This window comes from Schistocerca serialis, chromosome 9 (genome assembly GCF_023864345.2).
Source record: "Schistocerca serialis cubense isolate TAMUIC-IGC-003099 chromosome 9, iqSchSeri2.2, whole genome shotgun sequence".
NCBI lineage: Eukaryota > Metazoa > Arthropoda > Insecta > Orthoptera > Acrididae > Schistocerca > Schistocerca serialis.
Window position 1 is genome coordinate 351,830,142 of NC_064646.1, and position 22,463 is coordinate 351,852,604.

General features: G+C 42.9%; 1 protein-coding gene across 2 annotated transcripts in view; it reads left to right on the forward strand.

Moving 5' to 3' along the window:
• The first annotated feature begins 21,988 nt into the window (after positions 1-21,988).
• LOC126418977 (probable G-protein coupled receptor Mth-like 1) overlaps positions 21,989-22,463 on the forward strand; it is a 382,615-nt gene continuing 382,140 nt past the window's right edge. For both annotated transcript variants that reach the window (XM_050086023.1, XM_050086024.1), the window contains exon 1: positions 21,989-22,314. In XM_050086023.1, coding sequence (XP_049941980.1) covers positions 22,112-22,314 — 203 coding nt within the window. In that variant the 5' untranslated portion in view covers positions 21,989-22,111. The remainder of the gene's footprint in view (positions 22,315-22,463) is intronic.

Genomic DNA, 22,463 nt, shown 5'->3' on the forward strand with positions numbered 1-22,463 from the left:
TTGTTTCTCCTCAGAAATTATATTAATGCAAGTGATCTGCTTTAATAAATATTAGAACCACGTTGAATAAATTTTCAAGAATCACACTCGCGATGAACGCTGTCAAAACTTAATAATCTTGTCAAATAAATTACTTAACATAATTCTTCATAAATAAATTCTCGGAACACGTATTTAAACTTTTGTAGTATACACTAGTTTATTATCTTCCTACATATAGACGTGAACCTGAGACTTGACAAGACAGAACTGAACATTTACAACATGATTAAACTTTCTATGACGTCATTATTGTAGAAACATTACAGATTCTTATTTTTTGATTTTTAGAAGCACGACGCAACAACTCGTTTTCAGGATCTTCTGTTGCTCTTTGGCTGTCGACCCGCGACGTACAGTGGCCAGCAATTTTCTCTCTGGTACCGGCAGTGAAGATGCTGCCTCCGTTCGTTGCGCCGCCCTCTCCGTACATGAAACATAAAAAATAAATACAAAACTTTATATAATTCACAGCCCTTACAAATATTACAAAAATACATAAACAAAACAGTAAATTAACTTACATCCACCTGCAAATTGGGCTGACACTGGTGGATGGGTGACGCTTCAATTTCACGTCCCACTACATACCCCACCCACAAGCTCAGTTTGCCAGGTTTTAACCGAAAATAAAACTTCTTCTATATACTATATTTAACTGTCAATATTACACATTTTTCTCACATTTTCCGTAATCTAGAGTCCTTGCTCTTACATAGATTCAATCCTTTTATGACAATATTGCTGTGACTATTTGTCATTCACTTCTAATTATGCTATTATGATAATTCACAACCGAATATATGGAGATTACTCCTTTTCATTTAACAGTTGATAATAAATAATAATTTAGTGCGCTCTTTAACGTTGTTACGTTCAAATTGTGATAGGTTAGTTTCAAGTTTATTCATTTACTAGAGTTATTCTTTCTAAAATATATATTACTAATAAGTTTCTCACAATAACTAATAGTACTATTTACTTTACGTCGTTTCTTTCCCTAATGCTTTATTTATGCCTGAGGTCAAGAAGAAATCAAGCAAAACTTTCTTTAGAATCTCGGCACGGCTTTCTTTATCTTCGGACACTTTGTTGGGTAATGGCAATTTATTTAGGAGAAACAAGCGAGAGAGCCCCGTTTGGTGTGTTCTATGTTAACACTATTACAACTATTAAAGGCACTCTGCTATGTTCTCGTGAGCCATATAGCTCTGGACGCCCATGGTCCCTAAAATTATTAACCATCCCCTTGGGTTCCTACTATCCGAGTAAATATAAAATATACAAAATTCTTCTGACCTAATAACAAAATTTTCTTTCATATAAATCTCCTTTTAGTTATCTTTCCCTTTTTGAAGTACCGGTAGATTATTGTAGAACACTTGTTTAAAATTCCTGTCCTTTCTTTAAAATAACACGTAACTATCACGAAAAACTTCACATGAATAAACTATGAACGCTCGTCCGTATGTAACATATACTAAATATTAACTTATTTAGGAATGAAGGGTTTCATTTGATGAATGTTCCATAAGAAGTAACGCTTTGGGATGTACAATCTTATGTACAACATATGGACTTTCAAAGATAAAGAAGAATTTTCTACATTCCTTATTGATCTTCGAACTTTTAGGATGAGATCGTACTAATACAAGATCTCCTACCTGAAATGAGGGTGCTACAGCATGTTGATCATAACTTTTAACTCTCCGTTCAGCATTTTTAACAATCTGTTCGCAAATTTTTTTGTTTTGATAGACAATTCGTAGAATAACATTTTTCTTTCCTTTATATAATACGGTAACCTACTAATTAGGACTCGTATTAGATGACTTTCAATAATTGCTTCTTCAATTAATTTAGCACGGTTTAAATGCCATTTGAAATAATTCCTATAACCTCTCCACCGTTTAGAATAAGGAGGAGGGTCTAACAACTCTAAAGTTAAGTGTTGTTGTTTTCCTCTTGACCAATAATTTTGTTTAAACTGCTTAACGAAATCATCCCAGTCCCTAAATTCAGTTCTATGCAGTACTGCCCATTCCGCAACTTCTGCTTCTAAATGTCCTATTACAAATTGAATCTGTTTTTCATTACTCCATTTAGGAGATAATGAAGTTTCAAAAGCTTTTATAAAGATTATAGGGTGAAGTTCGCTTCCTGGTTTGAATGCAGGAAATCGACTTGCTACATTTGAATTTGTGGCTATATCATCCCAACATTCTGCGAGAGACGTAGTTGAATTTTGTTTAGATTGCAGAGACGGAGTTGCATCGTATTTGCTTGCCGTGATTTCTTTATTTGTATTGTTGTCGTCCGAGCTAGCAAACACGATGCGACTGTTGTCTCTGATTACGTTATTACTTCTACTACTTGAAATGTTTTCATTATTATCTAATTCCGATAACCGTTTATTAATTTCCTGTATTCGCATTTCTGTATTGGATACACGGTTAGCTAATATCGATTCTTCACTGTGTTCGCGATGTGAACGCTCTGTACCTTCGTCAATGTTATTATCTTTGGAAGTCTCATGGTTGCTGCATATTTCGGTAATTAAAAATTTCATATTTTTTATTTCAGTATGATCTTTTTCTACTCGATGAGTTAATATCTCTAATTCTACATTATCTATTGAAGAAATCTCTACAGGTTTGGTAGAGACCTCTTTAATAGATTCTAATAATTCTCTACGAACAGTTTCTGTTTGCACAGAAAATTCATCTCGTAACTTATCGTTATTTTTCTCTATTTCATTTACAACTAAGACATTGACATTATCTAGTCTCTTGGTTAAGTCAGTAATACCATTTCGCATGCGAGCTTTTTCCTCACGCAATTCCTGGATATGTTCTTCTAACCTCTTACAATTATCAGCAATCTTATTACTAAGTCCTACTAGTTTTTCCTGCATTTCAACGTTAGAAGCCTCTATTTTATCACTTAATTCTCGACTGGTTTCATTAAGATGTTCCTGTAACCTGTCTCCAGATTTTGATAGCTCCCCTTTCAATCTAGCAGTAGATTCTTCGGTAGACTGTTTTAATTCCTGTTTTAGTTTCCTCTTTTAATCTAGCAATAGATTCTTCGTTAGATTGTTTTAATTTAGCGATCGCCCTAAAAAGGGATCTCATGCTCCTATCGGACACAGATTGCTCTTCGTCTGACATTTCACTTCCCGACATTATTGTAAGATATTAACTAGTTACACACGCAGACTTGTAATCAACAATCCTATTAAAAGCACACTCCCTATGTACAACACTCCACTTCCAACTTAAAACAGACTCACCGGACACGAATATTGTAGTTTGTAGTTCTCGGTGATCAGTGTGCTGCTATAGGCTGCAGAAGTAATAGCCGTCGATGCAGCCGCTGAGGTGCTGCGACCCTGCTTCCGCAACAGGCAGGACGCTGAGTCGAACACCGGAGACGTCACTGGCTGCAACCAGCCCGGCCCCACCGTAGTCAAGCGAAGCCCGCAGCAACACCTCTAATACCAGCCGGACGAACGCCCCCCAGCTGACGTACTGGGCCTGTTAGTTTAGGGAGGAAAAGGTTGTCGGGGTTTGCAGCGTTCAGCTGCTGCCCAACAGATGCGCCTTCTCGTAGAATAACTGAGTGACCGTACTGCTTGGCTGCTCTCCGTCAGTTGCCCACACCCGCGAAGTCGCCGCTGGCTGGTGAAGGCTCCACGAAGACTTTCATTGACTTCCGAAGGACTCTTGATGTTTTAATTGTTTCGTACCTGTGTGCCTTAGTTGCACACAAGTCCTGTTTATAAGGTCGCCACGGTGTCGTGTAACGACGTAAGTTTTGTATAAATGATTTTCTTTTGACATATGACCATGTGCAGACTTCGTCACCTACGTCAGTTACAACACACTTCAAAATTATTTAAATTCTTTTTAAATTGTCTCTGAATGGTTCTTGAACGAAACTGTAAAACATCATCATCATTTGAGTCATATGTGCAGAATTACGTCACTCAGTCCAATTGGTTTGCGCAAACTTTTTTCAATTTAGATGACGTTTGTTTCTCCTCAGAAATTATATTAATGCAAGTGATCTGCTTTAATAAATATTAGAATCACGTTGAATAAATTTTCAAGAATCACACTCGCGATGAACGCTGTCAAAAATTAATAATCTTGTCAAATAAATTACTTAACATAATTCTTCATAAATAAATTCTCGGAACACGTATTTAAACTTTTGTAGTATACACTAGTTTATTATCTTCCTACATATAGACGTGAACCTGAGACTTGACAAGACGGAACTGAACATTTACAACATGATTAAACTTTCTATGACGTCATTATTGTAGAAACATTACAAATTCTTATTTTTTGATTTTTAGAAGCACGACGCAACAACTCGTTTTCAGGATCTTCTGTTGCTCTTTGGCTGTCGACCCGCGACGTATAGTGGCCAGCAATTTTCTCTCTGGTCCCGGCAGTGAAGATGCTGTCTCCGTTCGTTGCGCCGCCCTCTCCGTACATGAAACATAAAAAATAAATACAAAACTTTAGATAATTCACAGCCCTTACAAATATTACAAAAATACATAAACAAAACAGTAAATTAACTTATATTCACCTGCAAACTGGGCTGACACTGGTGGATGGGTGACGCTTCAATTTCCCGTCCCACTACAGCGGCAGAGAACAAAACATTTCCGTTTAAATGGTAGGGCTTCACTTTTTCTCCCCTCTTTATCCTTAATTCCCTACTTTATTTTAACCTGACATTGGGATTCTGATGTCCCACAATGTCCTTAAAACAACCACAGAAGATGTTCAAGTAAAGCACCAATGAATTATGCTTTGTGAAGACTGCTTCCTCGAAGGGTTCAGTTACTAGGTGGTATATTACTATACTACTCCCCAAACATACGACTAAGCCTGTCAGCAACTCCATGTATGACGCATTCTAAAGTGTAAGGCGGAGTTCTGAATTGCTCATCTAGCGATACACTCTTTCACCTAGTTCTTTCCAGCACCTAACTAAGGGTAATGTTATCAGTTTCTAGGTGGAATGGATATACACGAAAATTGTCGACGGCAAACAACATGACGAACACTTCGTTCGTAAACTGAATATCTAGCCTCTAATCTCGATAAATCTCAAGAGGGTGACGGGTGTTCTTGTAACAGAACAGCCACCACGCTTGATACAGAGGAATCCATTTTATCTATAAATTTCGTGCAAAATACAGAACTCACGAACGGATGGGATGTTGCTAATGTTGTCTCAAGACGCTTGAAGGCGGCTTATTGGGAAGGACCCAGTTTAAATTTCTTTCTTTTCTTTCGCAATTTATTCTATGCAGCTGCCATTCGGGTGAAATTAGGTATGAACTTCCGAAAAAAATTAATCCTTCCAATGAACCTTACCACAGCCTTGGGACTCTTAGGTGGTGGCAGTTGTGACTAGCCTGAGTGCAGCTTTTATTAATATCCTGGGAATAACTATATGTCTCCAAAACGACATCTTTGAATAAATTTTGCCTAAGAAGGCTTAACTGTGAGCCCCACCTCCTTTAACTATCACAAGGCTTCCTCAATGTGCCTAACGTAAGATAATTATTACTGAAGATAGCCACACCATACAGATACGGATAGACAAACTTAAATTTCATATCTGAAGAGAAAACTGTCAAGGAGATGGAACAATACCACCCCTCCAGTTGAGAGACCAAATGGGACACGGCTAAACTCAGAGATTTCAGTTGCTTGCAAAGGCTGTGATCGATTTGGTTGAGAACAAAAGAATAGTGAAAAATTTAGCGTTGTAAAACTACGAAAAACATAAATGCGGGTTGGGCATCGGAATGGACTGTAATATTATCTTTTTGTTCAAACCACGATAATCTACGACTGGCCGAATTCCCCATCATCTTCTGGAACTAAAAATATGGATTCAGAGTACAGAAACTGGGAAGGTCTAATACTTCTGTCCCTATGCATTTCCACAATAAATAACTTGAGCTGAGTCATCCTCGTAGGAGGAAACCGGTATAGTGGATGTTTAACTGGAATATTGTCAGTAAATTCAATCTTCTAATCTCTGAATTATGCAACCCCCAAAATATTGGTAAACACATCTGGATACTTCTTTAACTGTGTCAGACTGCTTCAGTAGTTTACTAAAATTATTGCAAAATTTATAAGTTCGCTCCGTAGCGGAACAGAATTGAAATTCCCATTCCCTCCTATTAAAAATCAGGTCAGTGTTCTGGATAAAGTCAAAACCAAGAAACGCAAGAACGACTAACTGGCGCGCAATCTTTGCCTTAAACTTCCAAGTGAAACTTTGCAGCTTGATGGTGAACTCCCCCAAAACATGCATTTCACCAGAGTTGACCGATATGTGGTTACCAACTTCTGTGCTCAGTGGAGGAAACCGGTGTCAGAATTAGCACTTGTAATACCATTCTTCATTAATTAAAGGTAGTGAGCTCTCTATGTTAAGTAGAATATAAACACATTCTTCATTCATACTAAGACAAGTAAACAGAACTAGAGCAACAGATGATGTCACTATCCTGTTACAAACTGAGGGTCTACTTGCCCTAATCTTGCCACTATTCCTGGCCCCTAATTAGAATACTACCTGTTCTGTCGCTGGATGCCTAGACAATCTTTTCTAAAATGGTCAGGACTCCCACGTCCAAAACACATACACAGTTTCCTGTTATCTGTAAGACAGCCCTTTCCGCCTCCCTTAGGCGCCTCCGAATCCTGTATCCTAGTCTCTGCCATTCGCTTCATATCTGCATAACGGATAGTGTCCGCGTGCTGTAATACACCTTGTATATTGGCGAATGAGTGTGGGGTCGCCACAGACAGCAACCTACGAGATCTACCCTGTCGACGTATCTCTTCAGAAGTGTTACTGATAACCTCTGCTTTGCTATACGACAAACATAACGTCTCTGCTTTGCGCCTGATATGCCACACTTGCCTTGCTAATGGCTCATCGTTTTGTCGTAGCCACTAGTAGTGCCTTTGTACTAATTCCTCCAGTGCCCCCAGAGGTATCAATTTCTTGTTCAAATGCACTCCTGGAAATTGAAATAAGAACACCGTGAATTCATTGTCCCAGGAAGGGGAAACTTTATTGACACATTCCTGGGGTCAGATACATCACATGATCACACTGACAGAACCACAGGCACATAGACACAGGCAACAGAGCATGCACAATGTCGGCACTAGTACAGTGTATATCCACCTTTCGCAGCAATGCAGGCTGCAATTCTCCCATGGAGACGATCGTAGAGATGCTGGATGTAGTCCTGTGGAACGGCTTGCCATGCCATTACCACCTGACGCCTCAGTTGGACCAGCGTTCGTGCTGGACGTGCAGACCGCGTGAGACGACGCTTCATCCAGTCCCAAACATGCTCAATGGGGGACAGATCCGGAGATCTTGCTGGCCAGGGTAGTTGACTTACACCTTCTAGAGCACGTTGGGTGGCACGGGATACATGCGGACGTGCATTGTCCTGTTGGAACAGCAAGTTCCCTTGCCGGTCTAGGAATGGTAGAACGATGGGTTCGATGACGGTTTGGATGTACCGTGCACTATTCAGTGTCCCCTCGACGATCACCAGTGGTGTACGGCCAGTGTAGGAGATCGCTCCCCACACCATGATGCCGGGTGTTGGCCCTGTGTGCCTCGCTCGTATGCAGTCCTGATTGTGGCGCTCACCTGCACGGCGCCAAACACGCATACGACCATCATTCACACCAAGGCAGAAGCGACTCTCATCGCTGAAGACGACACGTCACCATTCGTCCCTCCATTCACGCCTGTCGCGACACCACTGGAGGCGGGCTGCACGATGTTGGGGCGTGAGCGGAAGACGGCCTAACGGTGTGCGGGACGGTAGCCCAGCTTCATGGAGACGGTTGCGAATGGTCCTCGCCGATACCCCAGGAGCAACAGTGTCCCTAATTTGCTGGGAAGTGGCGGTGCGGTCCCCTACGGCACTGCGTAGGATCCTACGGTCTTGGCGTGCATACGTGCGTCGCTGCGGTCCGGTCCCAGGTCGACGGGCACGTGCACCTTCCGCCGACCACTGGCGACAACATCGATGTACTGTGGAGACCTCACGCCCCACGTGTTGAGCAATTCGGCGGTACGTCCACCCGGCCTCCCGCATGCCCACTATACGCCCTCGCTCAAAGTCCGTCAACTGCACATACGGCTCACGTCCACGCTGTCGCGGCATGCTACCAGTGTTAAAGACTGCGATGGAGCTCCGTATGCCGCGGCAAACTGGCTGACACTGACGGCGGCGGTGCCAAATGCTGCGCAGCTAGCGCCATTCGACGGCCAACACCGCGGTTCCTGGTGTGTCCGCTGTGCCGTGCGTGTGATCATTGCTTGTACAGCCCTCTCGCAGTGTCCGGAGCAAGTATGGTGGGTCTGACACACCGGTGTCAATGTGTTCTTTTTTCCATTTCCAGGAGTGTATTCCCGAAATTCACTAACGCTATACTGCGCCAGCATAGCTGTATTAACGTAATCCATTAACTGCCCTGTTCACTTTGGATATAACAACTTACAAAACTAATTTCCTCTCTAGTCACAATTTTCACCTTGTTCCTGTAAGTTAAATAGGAACCACAATAGATTCTGAATTTGCGCTAAAGCATGGACCGACGATTTTGTACTCTTTTGTAACAACGCAACTAAAGAATTAGATAACATAGCTAACAAGTCACTTCTCTATCTGTCCGTTATGGCCCCTTGGCTATCAACAATTCTCATGCCGGCCGCGGTGGTCTAGCGATTCTAGGCGCTCAGTCCGGAACCGCGCGGCTGATACGGTCGCAGGTTCGAATCCTGCCTCGGGCATGGATGTGTGTGATGTCCTTAGGTTAGTTAGGTTTAAGTAGTTCTAAGTTCTAGGGGACTGATGACCACAGATGTTAAGTCCCATAGTGCTCAGAGCCAATTCTCCTGTCGATCAAACTACATTCACAATTGAAAGAAAACAGCCCTCGGTCACTATTTTTAACGAATTAACCGGGTTTCAACAGTGCTAGGAGTGTCTTCCTTATAATTTAAATCAAAGAATGGCCTATAACATGGTCACAGAATTATGATTAAAAACGTATGATACAGAGTATAAGTACAGAATCATCGTGAAAGACTGGCAGTACTTATATGTCATTTATAAAATAATAAATATGCCAAAAGGGCATTAGTCACAAAGATATTTAAGATAAAAAATTGTAATGGCGAGTCACTAAGGGCTGCTCGTTACTTGCGCGGTTACAGGTTGCAAACGGACTGCAACGTGCAGCAATGTACAAAATTTTGCAACTACATTCAGTTCCCCTCCAGCAGTTCTCCCCTTGATTTGGAGGAGACATTTTCTCAGTACGTTCCAAGAGAGCAAAGGATTGGTGCTGTAAACGGTCTATCTGTTTACCCACTTGCCCGCTCCCTTTGACGCTAGGTAAACCACGCGACCTTTTCAAATAACGCATTATTTGGGTCTTCAAACGCCTTACCTGCACACAGGATGGTTCCTCTTTTTTATTTTTATTTTAAAAAAAAAGAGAAACGCAACCTATGCTATTTAGGCTAAAGCAGACGCAGTGATGGCCACGGCCTCACTGTCTCATTCGAATATCTCGCTGTTATGGCAATAGTGCTCTGCTATACTTTACACTTTCTTCAATATCCACGCTTGGCCAGCTATGCTGCCAACGGCCTCACACCCCCTAATTCTAAGCTAGTAGTGGAATTCCTCCTTTCTCCAGCTGCTCACTCCAGGCAAATCTTACCAATTCTGAAATGAATAAATCTCAACCAGTGTACAGGGTGAGACAGGTAAAACAGACCACCCCCAAATATATCCCGAATAAAGAATAAAGAGGTGTTGTTTCCGCCGAGTTATAGCGGACAATACAGCGATTTTCCTGATATCCTAGTAATATTTATTGTTTGTGGTCTCCGAATTACAACACAAACTTTGTCTTTTTTCTAACTGAACTATATGCTTTTTTCTGTGGAATGTGAAGGAAGCTTCTAGGAAAACTTCAACGACATGACGTGAATGAGACTTGGTCAAATAGTAACACGGGTTATAAGGCATTTCAAGCCTTCAGGAGTCGTTGGTGGTTCCTGATAGATCTATTGCTTTAATTTTCGCCACAAATTAAAGTACAGAAGTGCTAAGTTTGATGAGGTTGCAGACCATTTTGGGTTTGCTGAACGACCGTCTCAATAATCTTCAAATGTTCTCTTAAGAGAGTCTGTCATAAAACGTGCGGAATGGGAGAGACATCCTTCATGTTAGTGCCGCACTGATTGCCTTGCGTCCAGTGAGAAGTCTTCGAATAAATGCGGCAGCGGAATCGCGTGAACTCAAAATACATGAATGGATTTACTCCATCAGTAAAACAGGGACCAATGACATGTATCTTAAAAAACACGCACCTAACGTTGATAGACCGAGAGCGTTGTTTTTATCCACTTCTTTGAGTCAGCTTGGATTTTTATCTGACTATTATAGCATACTGTGAAGTTTGATTTGCCCTTGGTTTGTAAACGACATTTCCTCTTTAAACAAAACTTTGCACTGATATGCCGCATCACTCTGCACTTTTAGCATGATAACATTCAGAAAACTGTAACCAGTTTTGGGAGTCATTGCAGGGAAGCTGTAGATGTGCCGCAATATTAAGAGGATGGAATGCGATGGAATGTAGTGTTTGCAGAACATTCGTTAGGTTAATTCCTCTTGTACTGCCGAAATGCCTCTTAGTGGCATTTGCATAGTATGTTACAGCTGCTAAAATGTTGATTTAATTTCTTTCATCAGGTTCTCTTCTTTTTCGTTGGCGTAATTGATTTTACACACTTCCAGTGACTAGAACGTCACAAAAGTTTTCAAAGGCAGATCGTGTGTGCTTCCGCACCGCTGCTGTAATAGTTTGGCGACAATCGCTATGAACAATATTCACTTTTTCGAGTGTCGTATACATTGTGACTGCTTCAATAATTATACGAGCAAGTTATCTGATTTCTACAACAGCAGAACAGGGTCTGATGGTGTTCAAGCCCACAGGTTAGCACAAGAACCGTGCCTGAGTTACGTGTTTGCTTAAATTTGGTAAAATGTGAAAGACTTTTGTGGAACCTTATCTCCTGATGGCGGGACAGTGGTTTGCGGGCGTTCTTATATTGATACCATTTGATCAAGTCGTATACATGTTAGTCGTCGAAGTTGTCTCAGAAGCTCCTTTCAAATGCCACAGAAGAAGTACATGGTCTCATAATCCGGTATCGTAATTCGGCGACTAGAACCGATAAAAGTTTCTTGCCAACGTCAGGATATTCGTCATATTGGCCGCTAGAACACGGCGAAAACCGCGCCTCGATATATTTACTCATTCTAGATACACTTGGGGGTAACCTGTTTTAGCTGCCTCAGCCTGGATGTTTCCCAAATTAAGGAGAGTAAACTAATTGACAATAACGCACGTAATCAAAAGCGACCAGCTCTGCTGCCATTATGTAACAAAGCGACGAGAGAGTGGAATGGCTGGCTGATTAAGCTGGTTATCCTCAAAATCATTTATTAAAACATATAAATTAGAACAAAGCTTAATCGCCTCCAGTGTATAAATGAAAAAAGGAGGGAAACAGAGATATAAAGCAGTTAGGTTCAGCGACCAGTTTACTAATAAATTTTAGAAACTGAATTTAATGATTAGGACCAATGGTCAAATGGTTCAAATGGCTCTGAGCACTATGGGACTCAACTTCTGAGGTCATTAGTCCCCTAGAACTTAGAACTAGTTAAACCTAACTAACCTAAGGACACCACAAACATCCATGCCCGAGGCAGGATTCGAACCTGCGACCGTAGCGGTCTTGCGGTTCCAGACTGCAGCGCCTTTAACCGCACGGCCACTTCGGCCGGCGACCAATGGTCGCTTTGAGAAAACAGCACGGGGATTGTCCTCTGTTGCCTATATCTTAACGAACTCTTTTACACACTAGGCGCAACTGCGTGAAATTGAAAAGACTAAAATTGTCATCGGCACCAATGCAAAACAGAGAAACATTTTAAGAGGCAAATTTGATGAGTAATTTTACAGACACGCAAAGTCAGTGATTGTTTTTAGCGTCTTATTCTACGGAAACTCTTCCAGTATCTCCTTGAGAAGGTGACGGTTGCATCAGAATTCCTGTTGCCATGGGACGGTTCCACTGACTTGTAAAGTCAACCGAGATAAAGCCGTTGCTCTACACTACCAGCAGTCAGCAGCTGACCCCCTCAGTTCAGACACATCAGTCGTTCTGGCCGCCGCGCCGGTTCTAGCTGCTCCACTGTGCAGGCGTCTATCGCGGCACATCAGGCCGCCAAGAAATTCAAAGCTGCACAGCTGTCAGTCGCGAAAGGGAGCCATATCCATCACTGCACAGTAAGCACGTTTTAAGCTGACAATATTTTCCTAATATTCTACTAACGAAATGAAGAATGAAAATTTCACTCTGCAGCGGAGTGTGCACTCATATAAAACTTCATGGTAGATTAAAAGTGTGTGCCCGACCGATACTCGAACTCGGGACCTTTGCCTTTGGAGGGCAAGTGCTCTACAATCTGAGCTACCCAAGCACAACTGGGGGATGTTTCCAGAATGAGAAAGGCTGTGGCTAAGCCAAGTCTCCGCAATAACCTTTCTTCCGGGAGTGCTACTTCTGCAAGGTTCGCAGAAGAGCTTCTGTGAAGTTATGAAGGTAGGAGACGAGATGCAGAAGTAAAGCTGTGAGGACAGGTCGTGAGTCGTGCTTGGGTAGCTCAGATGGTGAAGCGCTTGCCCGCGAAAGGCAAAGGTCCCGAGTTCGAGTCTCGGTCCGGCACACAGTTTTAATCTGCTAGAAAGTTTCATAACGAAATGAAGTTTGACATCTGTTTTCCTATGACAGAGCTCGTATGTCGTCGTTGAGTGACTGTAGAAGGATACAAAATAATTTAGGCAAAATGTCTAGTTATTGCGATGAATGGCAACTAGTTCTCAATGCAGAGAAACGTAAGTTAATGAGGATGAGAAGGAAAACCAAACCCGGAATGTCTGAATACAGCATTAGTCCTGCTTAACACAGTCACGTCGTTGAAATATCTGTGCGTAACGTTGCAAAGTGATTTGAAATAGAACGAGCATATGAGGATTGTGGTATGGAATGCGAATGGCCGATTTCGGTTTATTGGGAGAATGTTAGGAAAGTGTGATTCATCTGTAAAGTAGACGTCATGTAGGGCGCTAGTGCGACCTATTCTTGAGAACTGCTCGAGTGTTTGGGATCTGCATCAGGTCAGATTAAAGGAAGACATCGAAGCAATTCAGAGACGGTCAGCTAGGTTTGTAACTCGTAAGCTCGAACAACAAACAAGAATTATGGGGATGCCTCGGGAACCCTAATGGGAATTCCTGAAGAGAAGGCGACGTTCTTTCCGACGAATACTGTAGAGAAAACTTAGATGACCGTCATTTGAAGCTGACTGCAAAATGATTTTATTGCCGTTAAAGTACATTTCTTGCAAGGACACGAAGATACAACAAATTAGGGCTCATACGGAGAAATATAGACAGCCGTTTTTCCCTCGCGCTATTTGCGAACTGAACAGGAAAGATTAGCAGTGGTATAGGGTACCCTCTCCCACGCACCGCACAGTGGCTTGCAGAGACGTGTAGATGCAGATATGTGCATTGCATTTAATATCCTTACGAATTCTGAATGCCAGGTATTTTTATGAGTTGACCCGATTCCATTTGGGGCTCACTGATATTGTACTCATATCATACTAACTTATTTCGTTTTGTGAAGTACGCAGTTTTACATTTCTGAGCTGAGAGGAGATGACACTCTCTGCAACTCTTTGTACTCATATCTAGGTCCGACTTAATACACGTGCAACTCTTTTTAAACAGTACTTCATTGTAGCTAATTGCTAAATATATAAAAACTTTGAGGTTACTATCAATACGGTCTTATAAGTGACTAACATACAGCATGCCCGCCCGGTTAGCCGAGCGGCCTAACGTAGGGCTTTCTGGAGTGGGAAGGAGCGCCTGGTGCCCAGCACGAATCCGCCTGGCGCATTTGTGTCGAGGTCTGGTGAGCCGGCCAGCCTGTGGCGGTTTTCCATCTGCCTCGGCGAGTGCGGGCTGGTTCCCCTTATTCCGCGTCAGCTACACTCTGTCGGCGATTGCTGCGCAAACAAGTCCTCCACGTACGCGTACACCACCATTACTCTACCACGCAAACATAGGGGTTTCACTCGTCTGGTGTGAGTCGTTCCCTGGGGGGTCCACCAGGAGCCGAACCAAACAATAACCCTGAAAGAGTGGTTCGGTGTGGGGCGGCGGATGGGTGAAGTGGACTGGAGTTGTGGATCACTGCGGCAGCGTCGTTTCTAGGCCCCCGGGTGACATACAATGCAATACATACAGCATACGGCATGAGCAACAAGGGTTCCAGCACACATCCCTGAGGCATTTCTGAAATTACTCCTTTGTGTATCGATTACTATAGATCCGAGATAACATCTACGTCCTCCGTACCAAAAAATATTCAGTCACAATTTTTTTTGATATGCCGTACTATCACACCTTTATCAATAATCGTTGTGGTACATCTACATCTACATCTACATCCATACTCCGCAAGCCACCTGACGGTGTGTGGCAGAGGGTACCTTGAGTTCTTCTATCGATTCTCCTATTCCAGTCTCGCATTGTTCGTGGAAAGATGGATTGTCGGTATGCTTCTGTGTGGGCTCTAATCTCTCTGATTTTATCCTCATGGTCTCTTCGAGAGATATACGTAGGAGGGAGCAATATACTGCTTGACTCCTCGCTGAAGTTATGTTCTCGAAACTTCAACAAAGGCCCGTACCGAGCTACTGAGCGTCTCTCCTGCAGAGTCTTCCACTGGAGTTTACCTATTATCTCCGTAACGCTTTCGCGATTACTAAATGATCCTGTAATAAAGCGTGCTGCTCTCCGTTGGAACTTCTCTATCTCTTCTATCAACCCTATCTGGTACGGATCCCACACTGTTGAGCAGTATTCAAGCAGTGGTACTGTGTTCTGTCAATCACTTCACTTTCAGAAACTACATGATCTTTCTCATGGACTGTTATTAAATGTATTTAGTCACCATGACGCCATTCTCAAATAAAAGCTCACTGTGGACTGCGTCAGTGCATAATCTTTACCTTTCAAGACGACACCGTTCTCTTGTCAAATATGGCTATCAACTATGTCTACATATTGCAACATCTTCATTCAAAGGTATTTCTGAAAAGGCGATAATGTTGACGGATAGTAACAGCAGGACATTTCATGTGGGCACTCCTGTTGGATGTGTGCACTTCGGGCGTCTTGTATAGCTGTGTCCCCATCAGAGAAGATTTCTCAAACAGTCGTAGGTCCATTGATCACAACCGACTGTAATGAGGATCTAGGATTCTGTGAATCTGATGAATGATTCCTTATTTTTAATGGATGCAACTGTAATTTTATTGCCATGGTGGTATGTGTCATACTTTGTCGCAGTTTGAATAAAAACTGACTGTCACATTTTTTATATGACTGACCCAGTACACATTCCTTTTCAGAGCGAACTCACTGTTGGAACTGACTCCAGCAGCGTGGTATCGAGCTATTCTGGAGTCTCTGTTCTCGACTTTCAGCTAGTCAGAGACCAGGAAAGTCAACGCTTCATTATAAGGGCATGCCCTTGACAGTTAATAGTAGACAAGAAAACGGTCGTTCACGTAATCGCCCACACACTCAGAGCGTGATCACGATGCAACAAGCGTTGCCCACAAGCTTTGAGCCACATTGTACCACATTACATTTTTCACGAGTGCAGTAAACCACACACACAATGCAGTATTTCAAGTGCACAATAAGAAAGAAGCCTTCGTCACTTGCATAAAATAGTGTAGCACAGCATGTAAAAATTACTGTCGACACTATGTAATCTGCACATGTTATTTTCGCCGTGCGTCCATCAGTACTGACATTTTACAACCAACAACTGCGTTCCTTTATATGAATGACGAAGACACATGTCTTGTTGTGCACACTGAATACGTAAACAAGATTGGCACGGGGACGGTGGTTTCTTGAAAGCAACGATTAATGCATCGACGCAGTTCATAGTGTGCTGTCACATAATGACATAATAGGCCGAAATAGCCGTTCTGGTGAATAAATACATCTAATAATTGTCCTGGAACAAAATTTTGTCATTTGTAAAATTTACCAGGGCTATGGACGCAAGTAACCAGAAAAGAACTTCAGTTTCAAATGATTGTTTAAGGTAGGAGAAAGAAGGGAAAAATTGGGTACCTTAGCTTCTAATCCACGAAGATTATTTTCAGTCAATAAGTTTGCAAATTAAGGTTATTCAGATCTTTCATGTATTCAACATCAGGTACTAGTCCTGTTTCAGCTTAAAATAAACCATCACGTTATAAAAAAATAATAAACGCAGTAAAGTACAAAAAACAGGTTTTGTCTCACTCATGGAGTAAATGGGACACCCATATCAATGAAACGAAAGAACTGGAAAATAAGTTTTATTTTGGTGCAAAAAAAAATATATGAAAACATTCTAGCAAGGGATACGATAAATCTTTCTTGGGTACCAAAATCCGTTGTTAAACAATATGAATTTCTGAAACCGGCCGTAGTGGCCGAGCAGTTCTAGACGCTTCAGTCCGGAACCGCACTGCTGCTACGGTCGCCGACCGCGATGGTCTAGCGGTTCTAGGCGCGCAGTCCGGAACCGCGCGACTGCTACGGTCGCAGGTTCGAATCCTACCTCGGGCATGGATGTGTGTGATGTCCTTAGGTTAGTTAGGTTTAAGTAGTTCTAAGTTCTAGGGGACTGATGACCACAGATTTTAAGTCCCATAGTGCTCAGAGCTATTTGAACCATTTTTTTGCTACGGTCGCAGGTTCGAATCCTGGCCTCGGGCATGGATGTGTGTGATGTTCTTAGATTCGTTAGGTTTAAGTAGTTCTAAGGAACTGATGACCTCAGATGTTAAGTCCCATAGTGCTCAGAGCCATTTTAACCATTTTTGAATTTCTGAAGAGTTCAAAATATTTCATTTGATGTAGGGAAAGTTCTCAGTCACCGGTCCTCATAAAAAACCGGAAACACACTTTATTATGAACAGAAATCACAGACAAAGCAGTTGTCTTCTTGCTCAGCACTGGAACATTCTTCATGAGGCCAGACACGACAAGATAGGTCCTAGATCCACTAATCCTTTGATAAGGTCGCGTGTGTGCCGCGCAGGGTAGCCGCACATTCTAGAGCGTCTTGTGACGGTCCGTGTGGCTTCCCCCGTCGGATGTTCGAGTCCTCCCTCGAGAATCGGTGTGTGTCTCGTCCTTAGCGTAAGTTAGTTTAAGTTACATTAACTAGTGCGTAAGCTTAGGGACCTCAGCAGTTTGGTCCCATAAGACCTTAATACGAATTTCCAATTTTAACTTCGTGTGGTTCTTTTTCGTCTGATGAAATCGCAGGATCTTGGTATTTCAATTTTTTGGTGTTGGTCTAGTCTTTCGAACAGTCGTTCCCTATTTCCTCACCTTTTGTTTCTTCCCAATCTTTCGTTATCGGTTGTTCTTTTTTGTCTTTCCTGGTTTTTCTTCAAGTTCCAAATCATTTTTGTATGCAGAGGAGGTCATTACGGGCGCTTTGCCCCTTTCTCCTATCGACACGCGGATAAGATGCCTGTCATCTCGACTGCTAGTGACACGAGTCCGTTGGGATCCAGCACGGCGTTCCGTACTATGCTCCTGGACCCACCGATTCCATACTCTACTAACAGTCATTGGATCTCGACCAACGCGAGCAGCAACGTCACGATACGATAAACCGCAATCGCGATAGGCTACAATCCGACCTTTATCAAAGTCGGAAACGTGATGGTACGCATTTCTCGTCCTTACACGAGTCATCGCAACAACGTTTCACCAGGCAACGCCGGTCAACTGCTGTTTGTGTATGAGAAATCTGTTGGAAACTCTCCTCATGTCAGCACGTTGTAGGTGTCGCCACCGGCGCCAGCCTTGTGAATCCTCTGAAAAGCTTATCATTTTAATATCACAGCATCTTCTTCCTGTCGGTTAAATTTCGCGTCTGTAGCACGTCATCTTCGTAGTGTAGCAATTTTAATGGCCAGTAGTGTAATAAACGCAGTAAAGTACAAAAAACAGGTTTTGTCTCACTATGGAGTAAATGGGGTACCCATATAAATGAAACGAAAGAACTGAAAAAGAAGTTTTATTTTAGTGCAAAAAATATATGAAAATATTCTAGCAAGGGATACGATAAATCTTTCTTGAGTACCAAAATCCGTTGTCAACAAATCTGAATTTCTGAAAATTTCAAAATATTTCATTTGATGTAGGGAAAGTTCTCAATCACTGGTTGTCATAATAAACCTAAAACATACTTTATTGTGAACAGAAGTCACAGACAAAGCAGTTGTTTTCTTGTTCGGCATTGGAACATTCTTCACGAGGCCAGGCACGATGAGACAGGTCCTAGATCCACTCATCCTTTGATAACTTCATCTGGATTTTTTTCGTCTGATGAAATCGCAGAATGTTGGTATTTCAATTTTTTTGAGCTGGTCTAGTCTTTCGAACCGTCGTTCTGTACTTCCTCACCTTTTGTTTCTTCCCCAAGGTTTCGTTTTTAGCGTGGTCTTCGTTTTTGTCTTTCCTGGCTTTTTCTTCAACTTCGAAATCATTTTTATATGTAGAGGAGGTCATTACGAGCGCTGTGCCCTTTCTCCTATTGGCGATTTTATTTTCACTTCCTACCTAGTCAACCTTTTAAGGAGACATGAGAAGCTCTCTCAAATGCAATTTTCCCCACCCAGTACATCCGGTTTTATCTCACGCTTGAAGATTGAATAAGACATGGCGTTGGAATGTTAGCATTTACATACTGTGCATCACACAAACACTGAAGTACCGTGGAAACATACTTAATCTAAATAGTTACTTGCCTATTTTTTTCTGGTAATGTTTCTCTTCAAGACATTGCTCCAAGTATCACCAACATCGAAGAAAATTTCAGCGAAAACTTTAAAAATGTCTAGAAGGAAAAGCAACGGATTCCCGCTAATGAGGGTTATTTCTATTTCATGAATGACGGTAGCTACTACATCTACATCTACATTTATACTCCGCAAGCCACCCAATGGTGTGTGGCAGAGGGCACTTTACGTGCCACTGTCATTACCTCCCTTTTCTGTTCCAGTCGCCAGAAAGCCTTCGTGCGCGCTCGAATCTCTCTAATTTTCCATTCATGATCTTCTCGGGAGGTATAAATAGGGGGAAGCAATATATTCGATACCTCATCCAGAAACGCACCCTCTCTAAACCTGGACAGCAAGCTACACCGCGATGCAGAGCGCCTCTCTTGCAGAGTCTGCCACTTCAGTTTGCTAAACATCTCCGTAACACTATCACGCTTACCAAATAACCCTGTGACGAAACGCGCCGCTCTTCTTTGGATCTTCTCTATCTCCTCCGTCAACCCGACCTGGTACGGATCCCGCACTGATGAGCAATACTCAGGTATAGGTCGAACGAATGTTTTTTAAGCCACCTCCTTTGTTGATGGACTACATTTTCTAAGGACTCTCCCAATGAATCTCAACCTGGCACCCGCCTTACCGACAATTAATTTTACATTTCTGAGGCGTGTTAGATGGATGGCTGCACTGGTCACGGAAATGTGAAGCTAACCAGATTTGACTCGGTTTCGAGTGTGTGTGTGTGTGTGTGTGTGTGTGAGTGTGTGTGTGTGTGTGTGAGTGAGTGTGTGTGTGTGTGCGTGTGTGTGTATTGGACGGCATAAAGTGAAAGAGCGACAGTGATAAGAGACGGGAAGTGGAGGCGGCCAGACGAGGCTGTATAGTGTAGAGAGTAAACGCTGAATGGGCCTGGCTGGCCTCGCGGGCCTGACCTGGGAATCCCCGAGAGTTTCTCCCGGCAGGGCAGGCTCGTGCGCCGTCGGCTCTGCTCGGCTGTGTTCGGCTGGCGGGAGTCCATCGGCGGTGGACGGGCACCGGTGCACCAGCCAGCCGCCTCCAGTCCGTGGTCCGCGCTGTGCGCCTGTGGCAGCCGCGCCTCCACTGCAAGAAGCGAGGGGCTGCAGACGCTCGCGTGTAGCAGGCGCCTCTACCCGCTCCGGTCCATTCGCTAAACGAGTGGGCGTACTCGCAGCACAGCGGCGTCCCGAGCCCGGGATTACTCACCTTCCACCGACGTGACTAACGACCGTAACAAGTGTGTTTAGCTGCTAACGCCATCACACAGGCTGCAGACACGTTTGAGAATTCGAATGCATATTTACATATCTATATCAGCGAAAAGATAGAAAAGTTATTTCGTCAGTCTTCTGTCGCGCTACAGAGTTTTCGAACTTTGTTGCCAGCAGCGGCAGTATCGCAGTTCAAACGTTCGTCGACGGGTAAAGTTGCTGAAGAATACATTACCGGCTACTCAGTATTTCGCGATTCACAAAAGTCGATACAATAGTAGGACAGATATATGACACAAAAAGCTGCTGTCAGGCAACACCATCGGGTGGGAACGAGACTAGGAAATTGACAATAGAGAAGATGAACTTTCATCTGTAGAACAAACTCTGCTGTGGTACTCGTACATACAGTTTCACTAACGGAACCGCTAACGCGTAACGGGTTGAAACCTACAAGCAGAAAGCCATTGTAACATCTCTAGGCTAGACGCTTCCAACTGTGGTTCTCATATCGCTGACGGACAGTATTCCTGTTATCTCTTCCACTGTTCTGGCGGAGTCTAACGTTCCTTAAACGCCCGTATTTCCTTACGAATGATTCATTTGAGAGTTTTGTTAACTGACACATGGAACTCTTAGTACCGTCGTACTTTTAAGAGAGAATTTGCTACGTCTCTTTCCCTCAGCTTCTTTGCTGGAAACTCAAACAAATACGTCGCAGGTGGTCGAGTTTTTGCAGTCATAAATCTGTTCTATGTCTAGATCGGGTAGGTTTTATTAAACTAATTCACGAGTTTATTTACACTCTGAACTTATCAAATTTATTTTATTCAAGGCGATTTACGTCAGATCATTCACACTGATATCCAGAACAGTTCTTGAATCATTAATTGTAGTTCGAATGAAATTCACTTTTACGGCTGTGCAGATCCTATCTTGTTCGTTCAGGAAAACATTTGATGAACGATATTAGGTTTCAGTTTCCTAGCGTGAAACTGTAATGCATGAATTCCAATGTTTGATATTGTCTTTCTAAGCAAGTTGTAGCTCGTCCCGTTCTTAAGGACTGTGTTACAGCTATAATTAGCCAGTCACCACGGGGATGTGCGGTGTCACAATCTGCTTTCGATAGTAGGAATACGTGTCATTAAACTTCGCGTTTCACTGACTCTAGACAGAACAGAAATTTCGTGGAGAGTCACTTTTCTTTTAGAAAACAAAATGTGAAAACTGGTATCCGCATACCGATGCCGTCGTGTGAAAATCGTTGTTTACAATGGCGAGTAATGCAGTACGACGACGATCGTAGCGTGTTTCTTGCCGGACTTCATGTGAACGCGCCTGAACTGTAAACATACCCAGTGGGACGCAGTGTGCCTGTCGAACGCGTTGTAACGGTGCTTAGGCCGGGGGAGAAAGTGCGGTTAGCGCGACAGTAATATTTCTGCAGGTGACAGCTCTGTGCTGTGAACAAGTCATCAAAACTGTGTCTGAATTCTTTAGCTAGACACAGCTTTTCGCACGACTAGAGTTTGCAGTGAAGATTTTCCACACGTGTTGTTGTTTTCTTTTTTTTTTTTTTTTTTTTTTTTTTTGGGAAGGGTGTTTCATCGTGTTACTTCTCCCTAGACAGTGACCTCCTGACGAAGTGAGGTAAGAAGGTTAGCCAGAGAGGAATTTTACCTGATACAGTGCGATCGGAGTGGTGGTGTAAGAGTGAGACGGACAGATGAGCAAGTGCGGCACGGTGGTCCAGAGTAGCAGGAGCTCGCCGGAGATGGTGGTGGTCGCTGTGTTGGTGGCGATGGTGGTGGCGGCTGTGGAGCAGTGCAGCGCGTCCGAGCCGCTAGTGGTGCGCGTCAACAAGTGCTGCCATCTGCACCAGCAGCTGGCGATAAACATGACCGCCTGCCTCGACTACGATTACGAGAAGTAAGTCCATCTACCTTCTCTAGTCTCATCCCACATTTACTTATATTTGTATTTAGTCAAGTCAGGACCACGTGAAGCAGCTGATTTATAACATCATCCTTTTCTTTAGGTTCCCAATACTTCTCTATTCTTTCTCTCTGTTGTTCTTT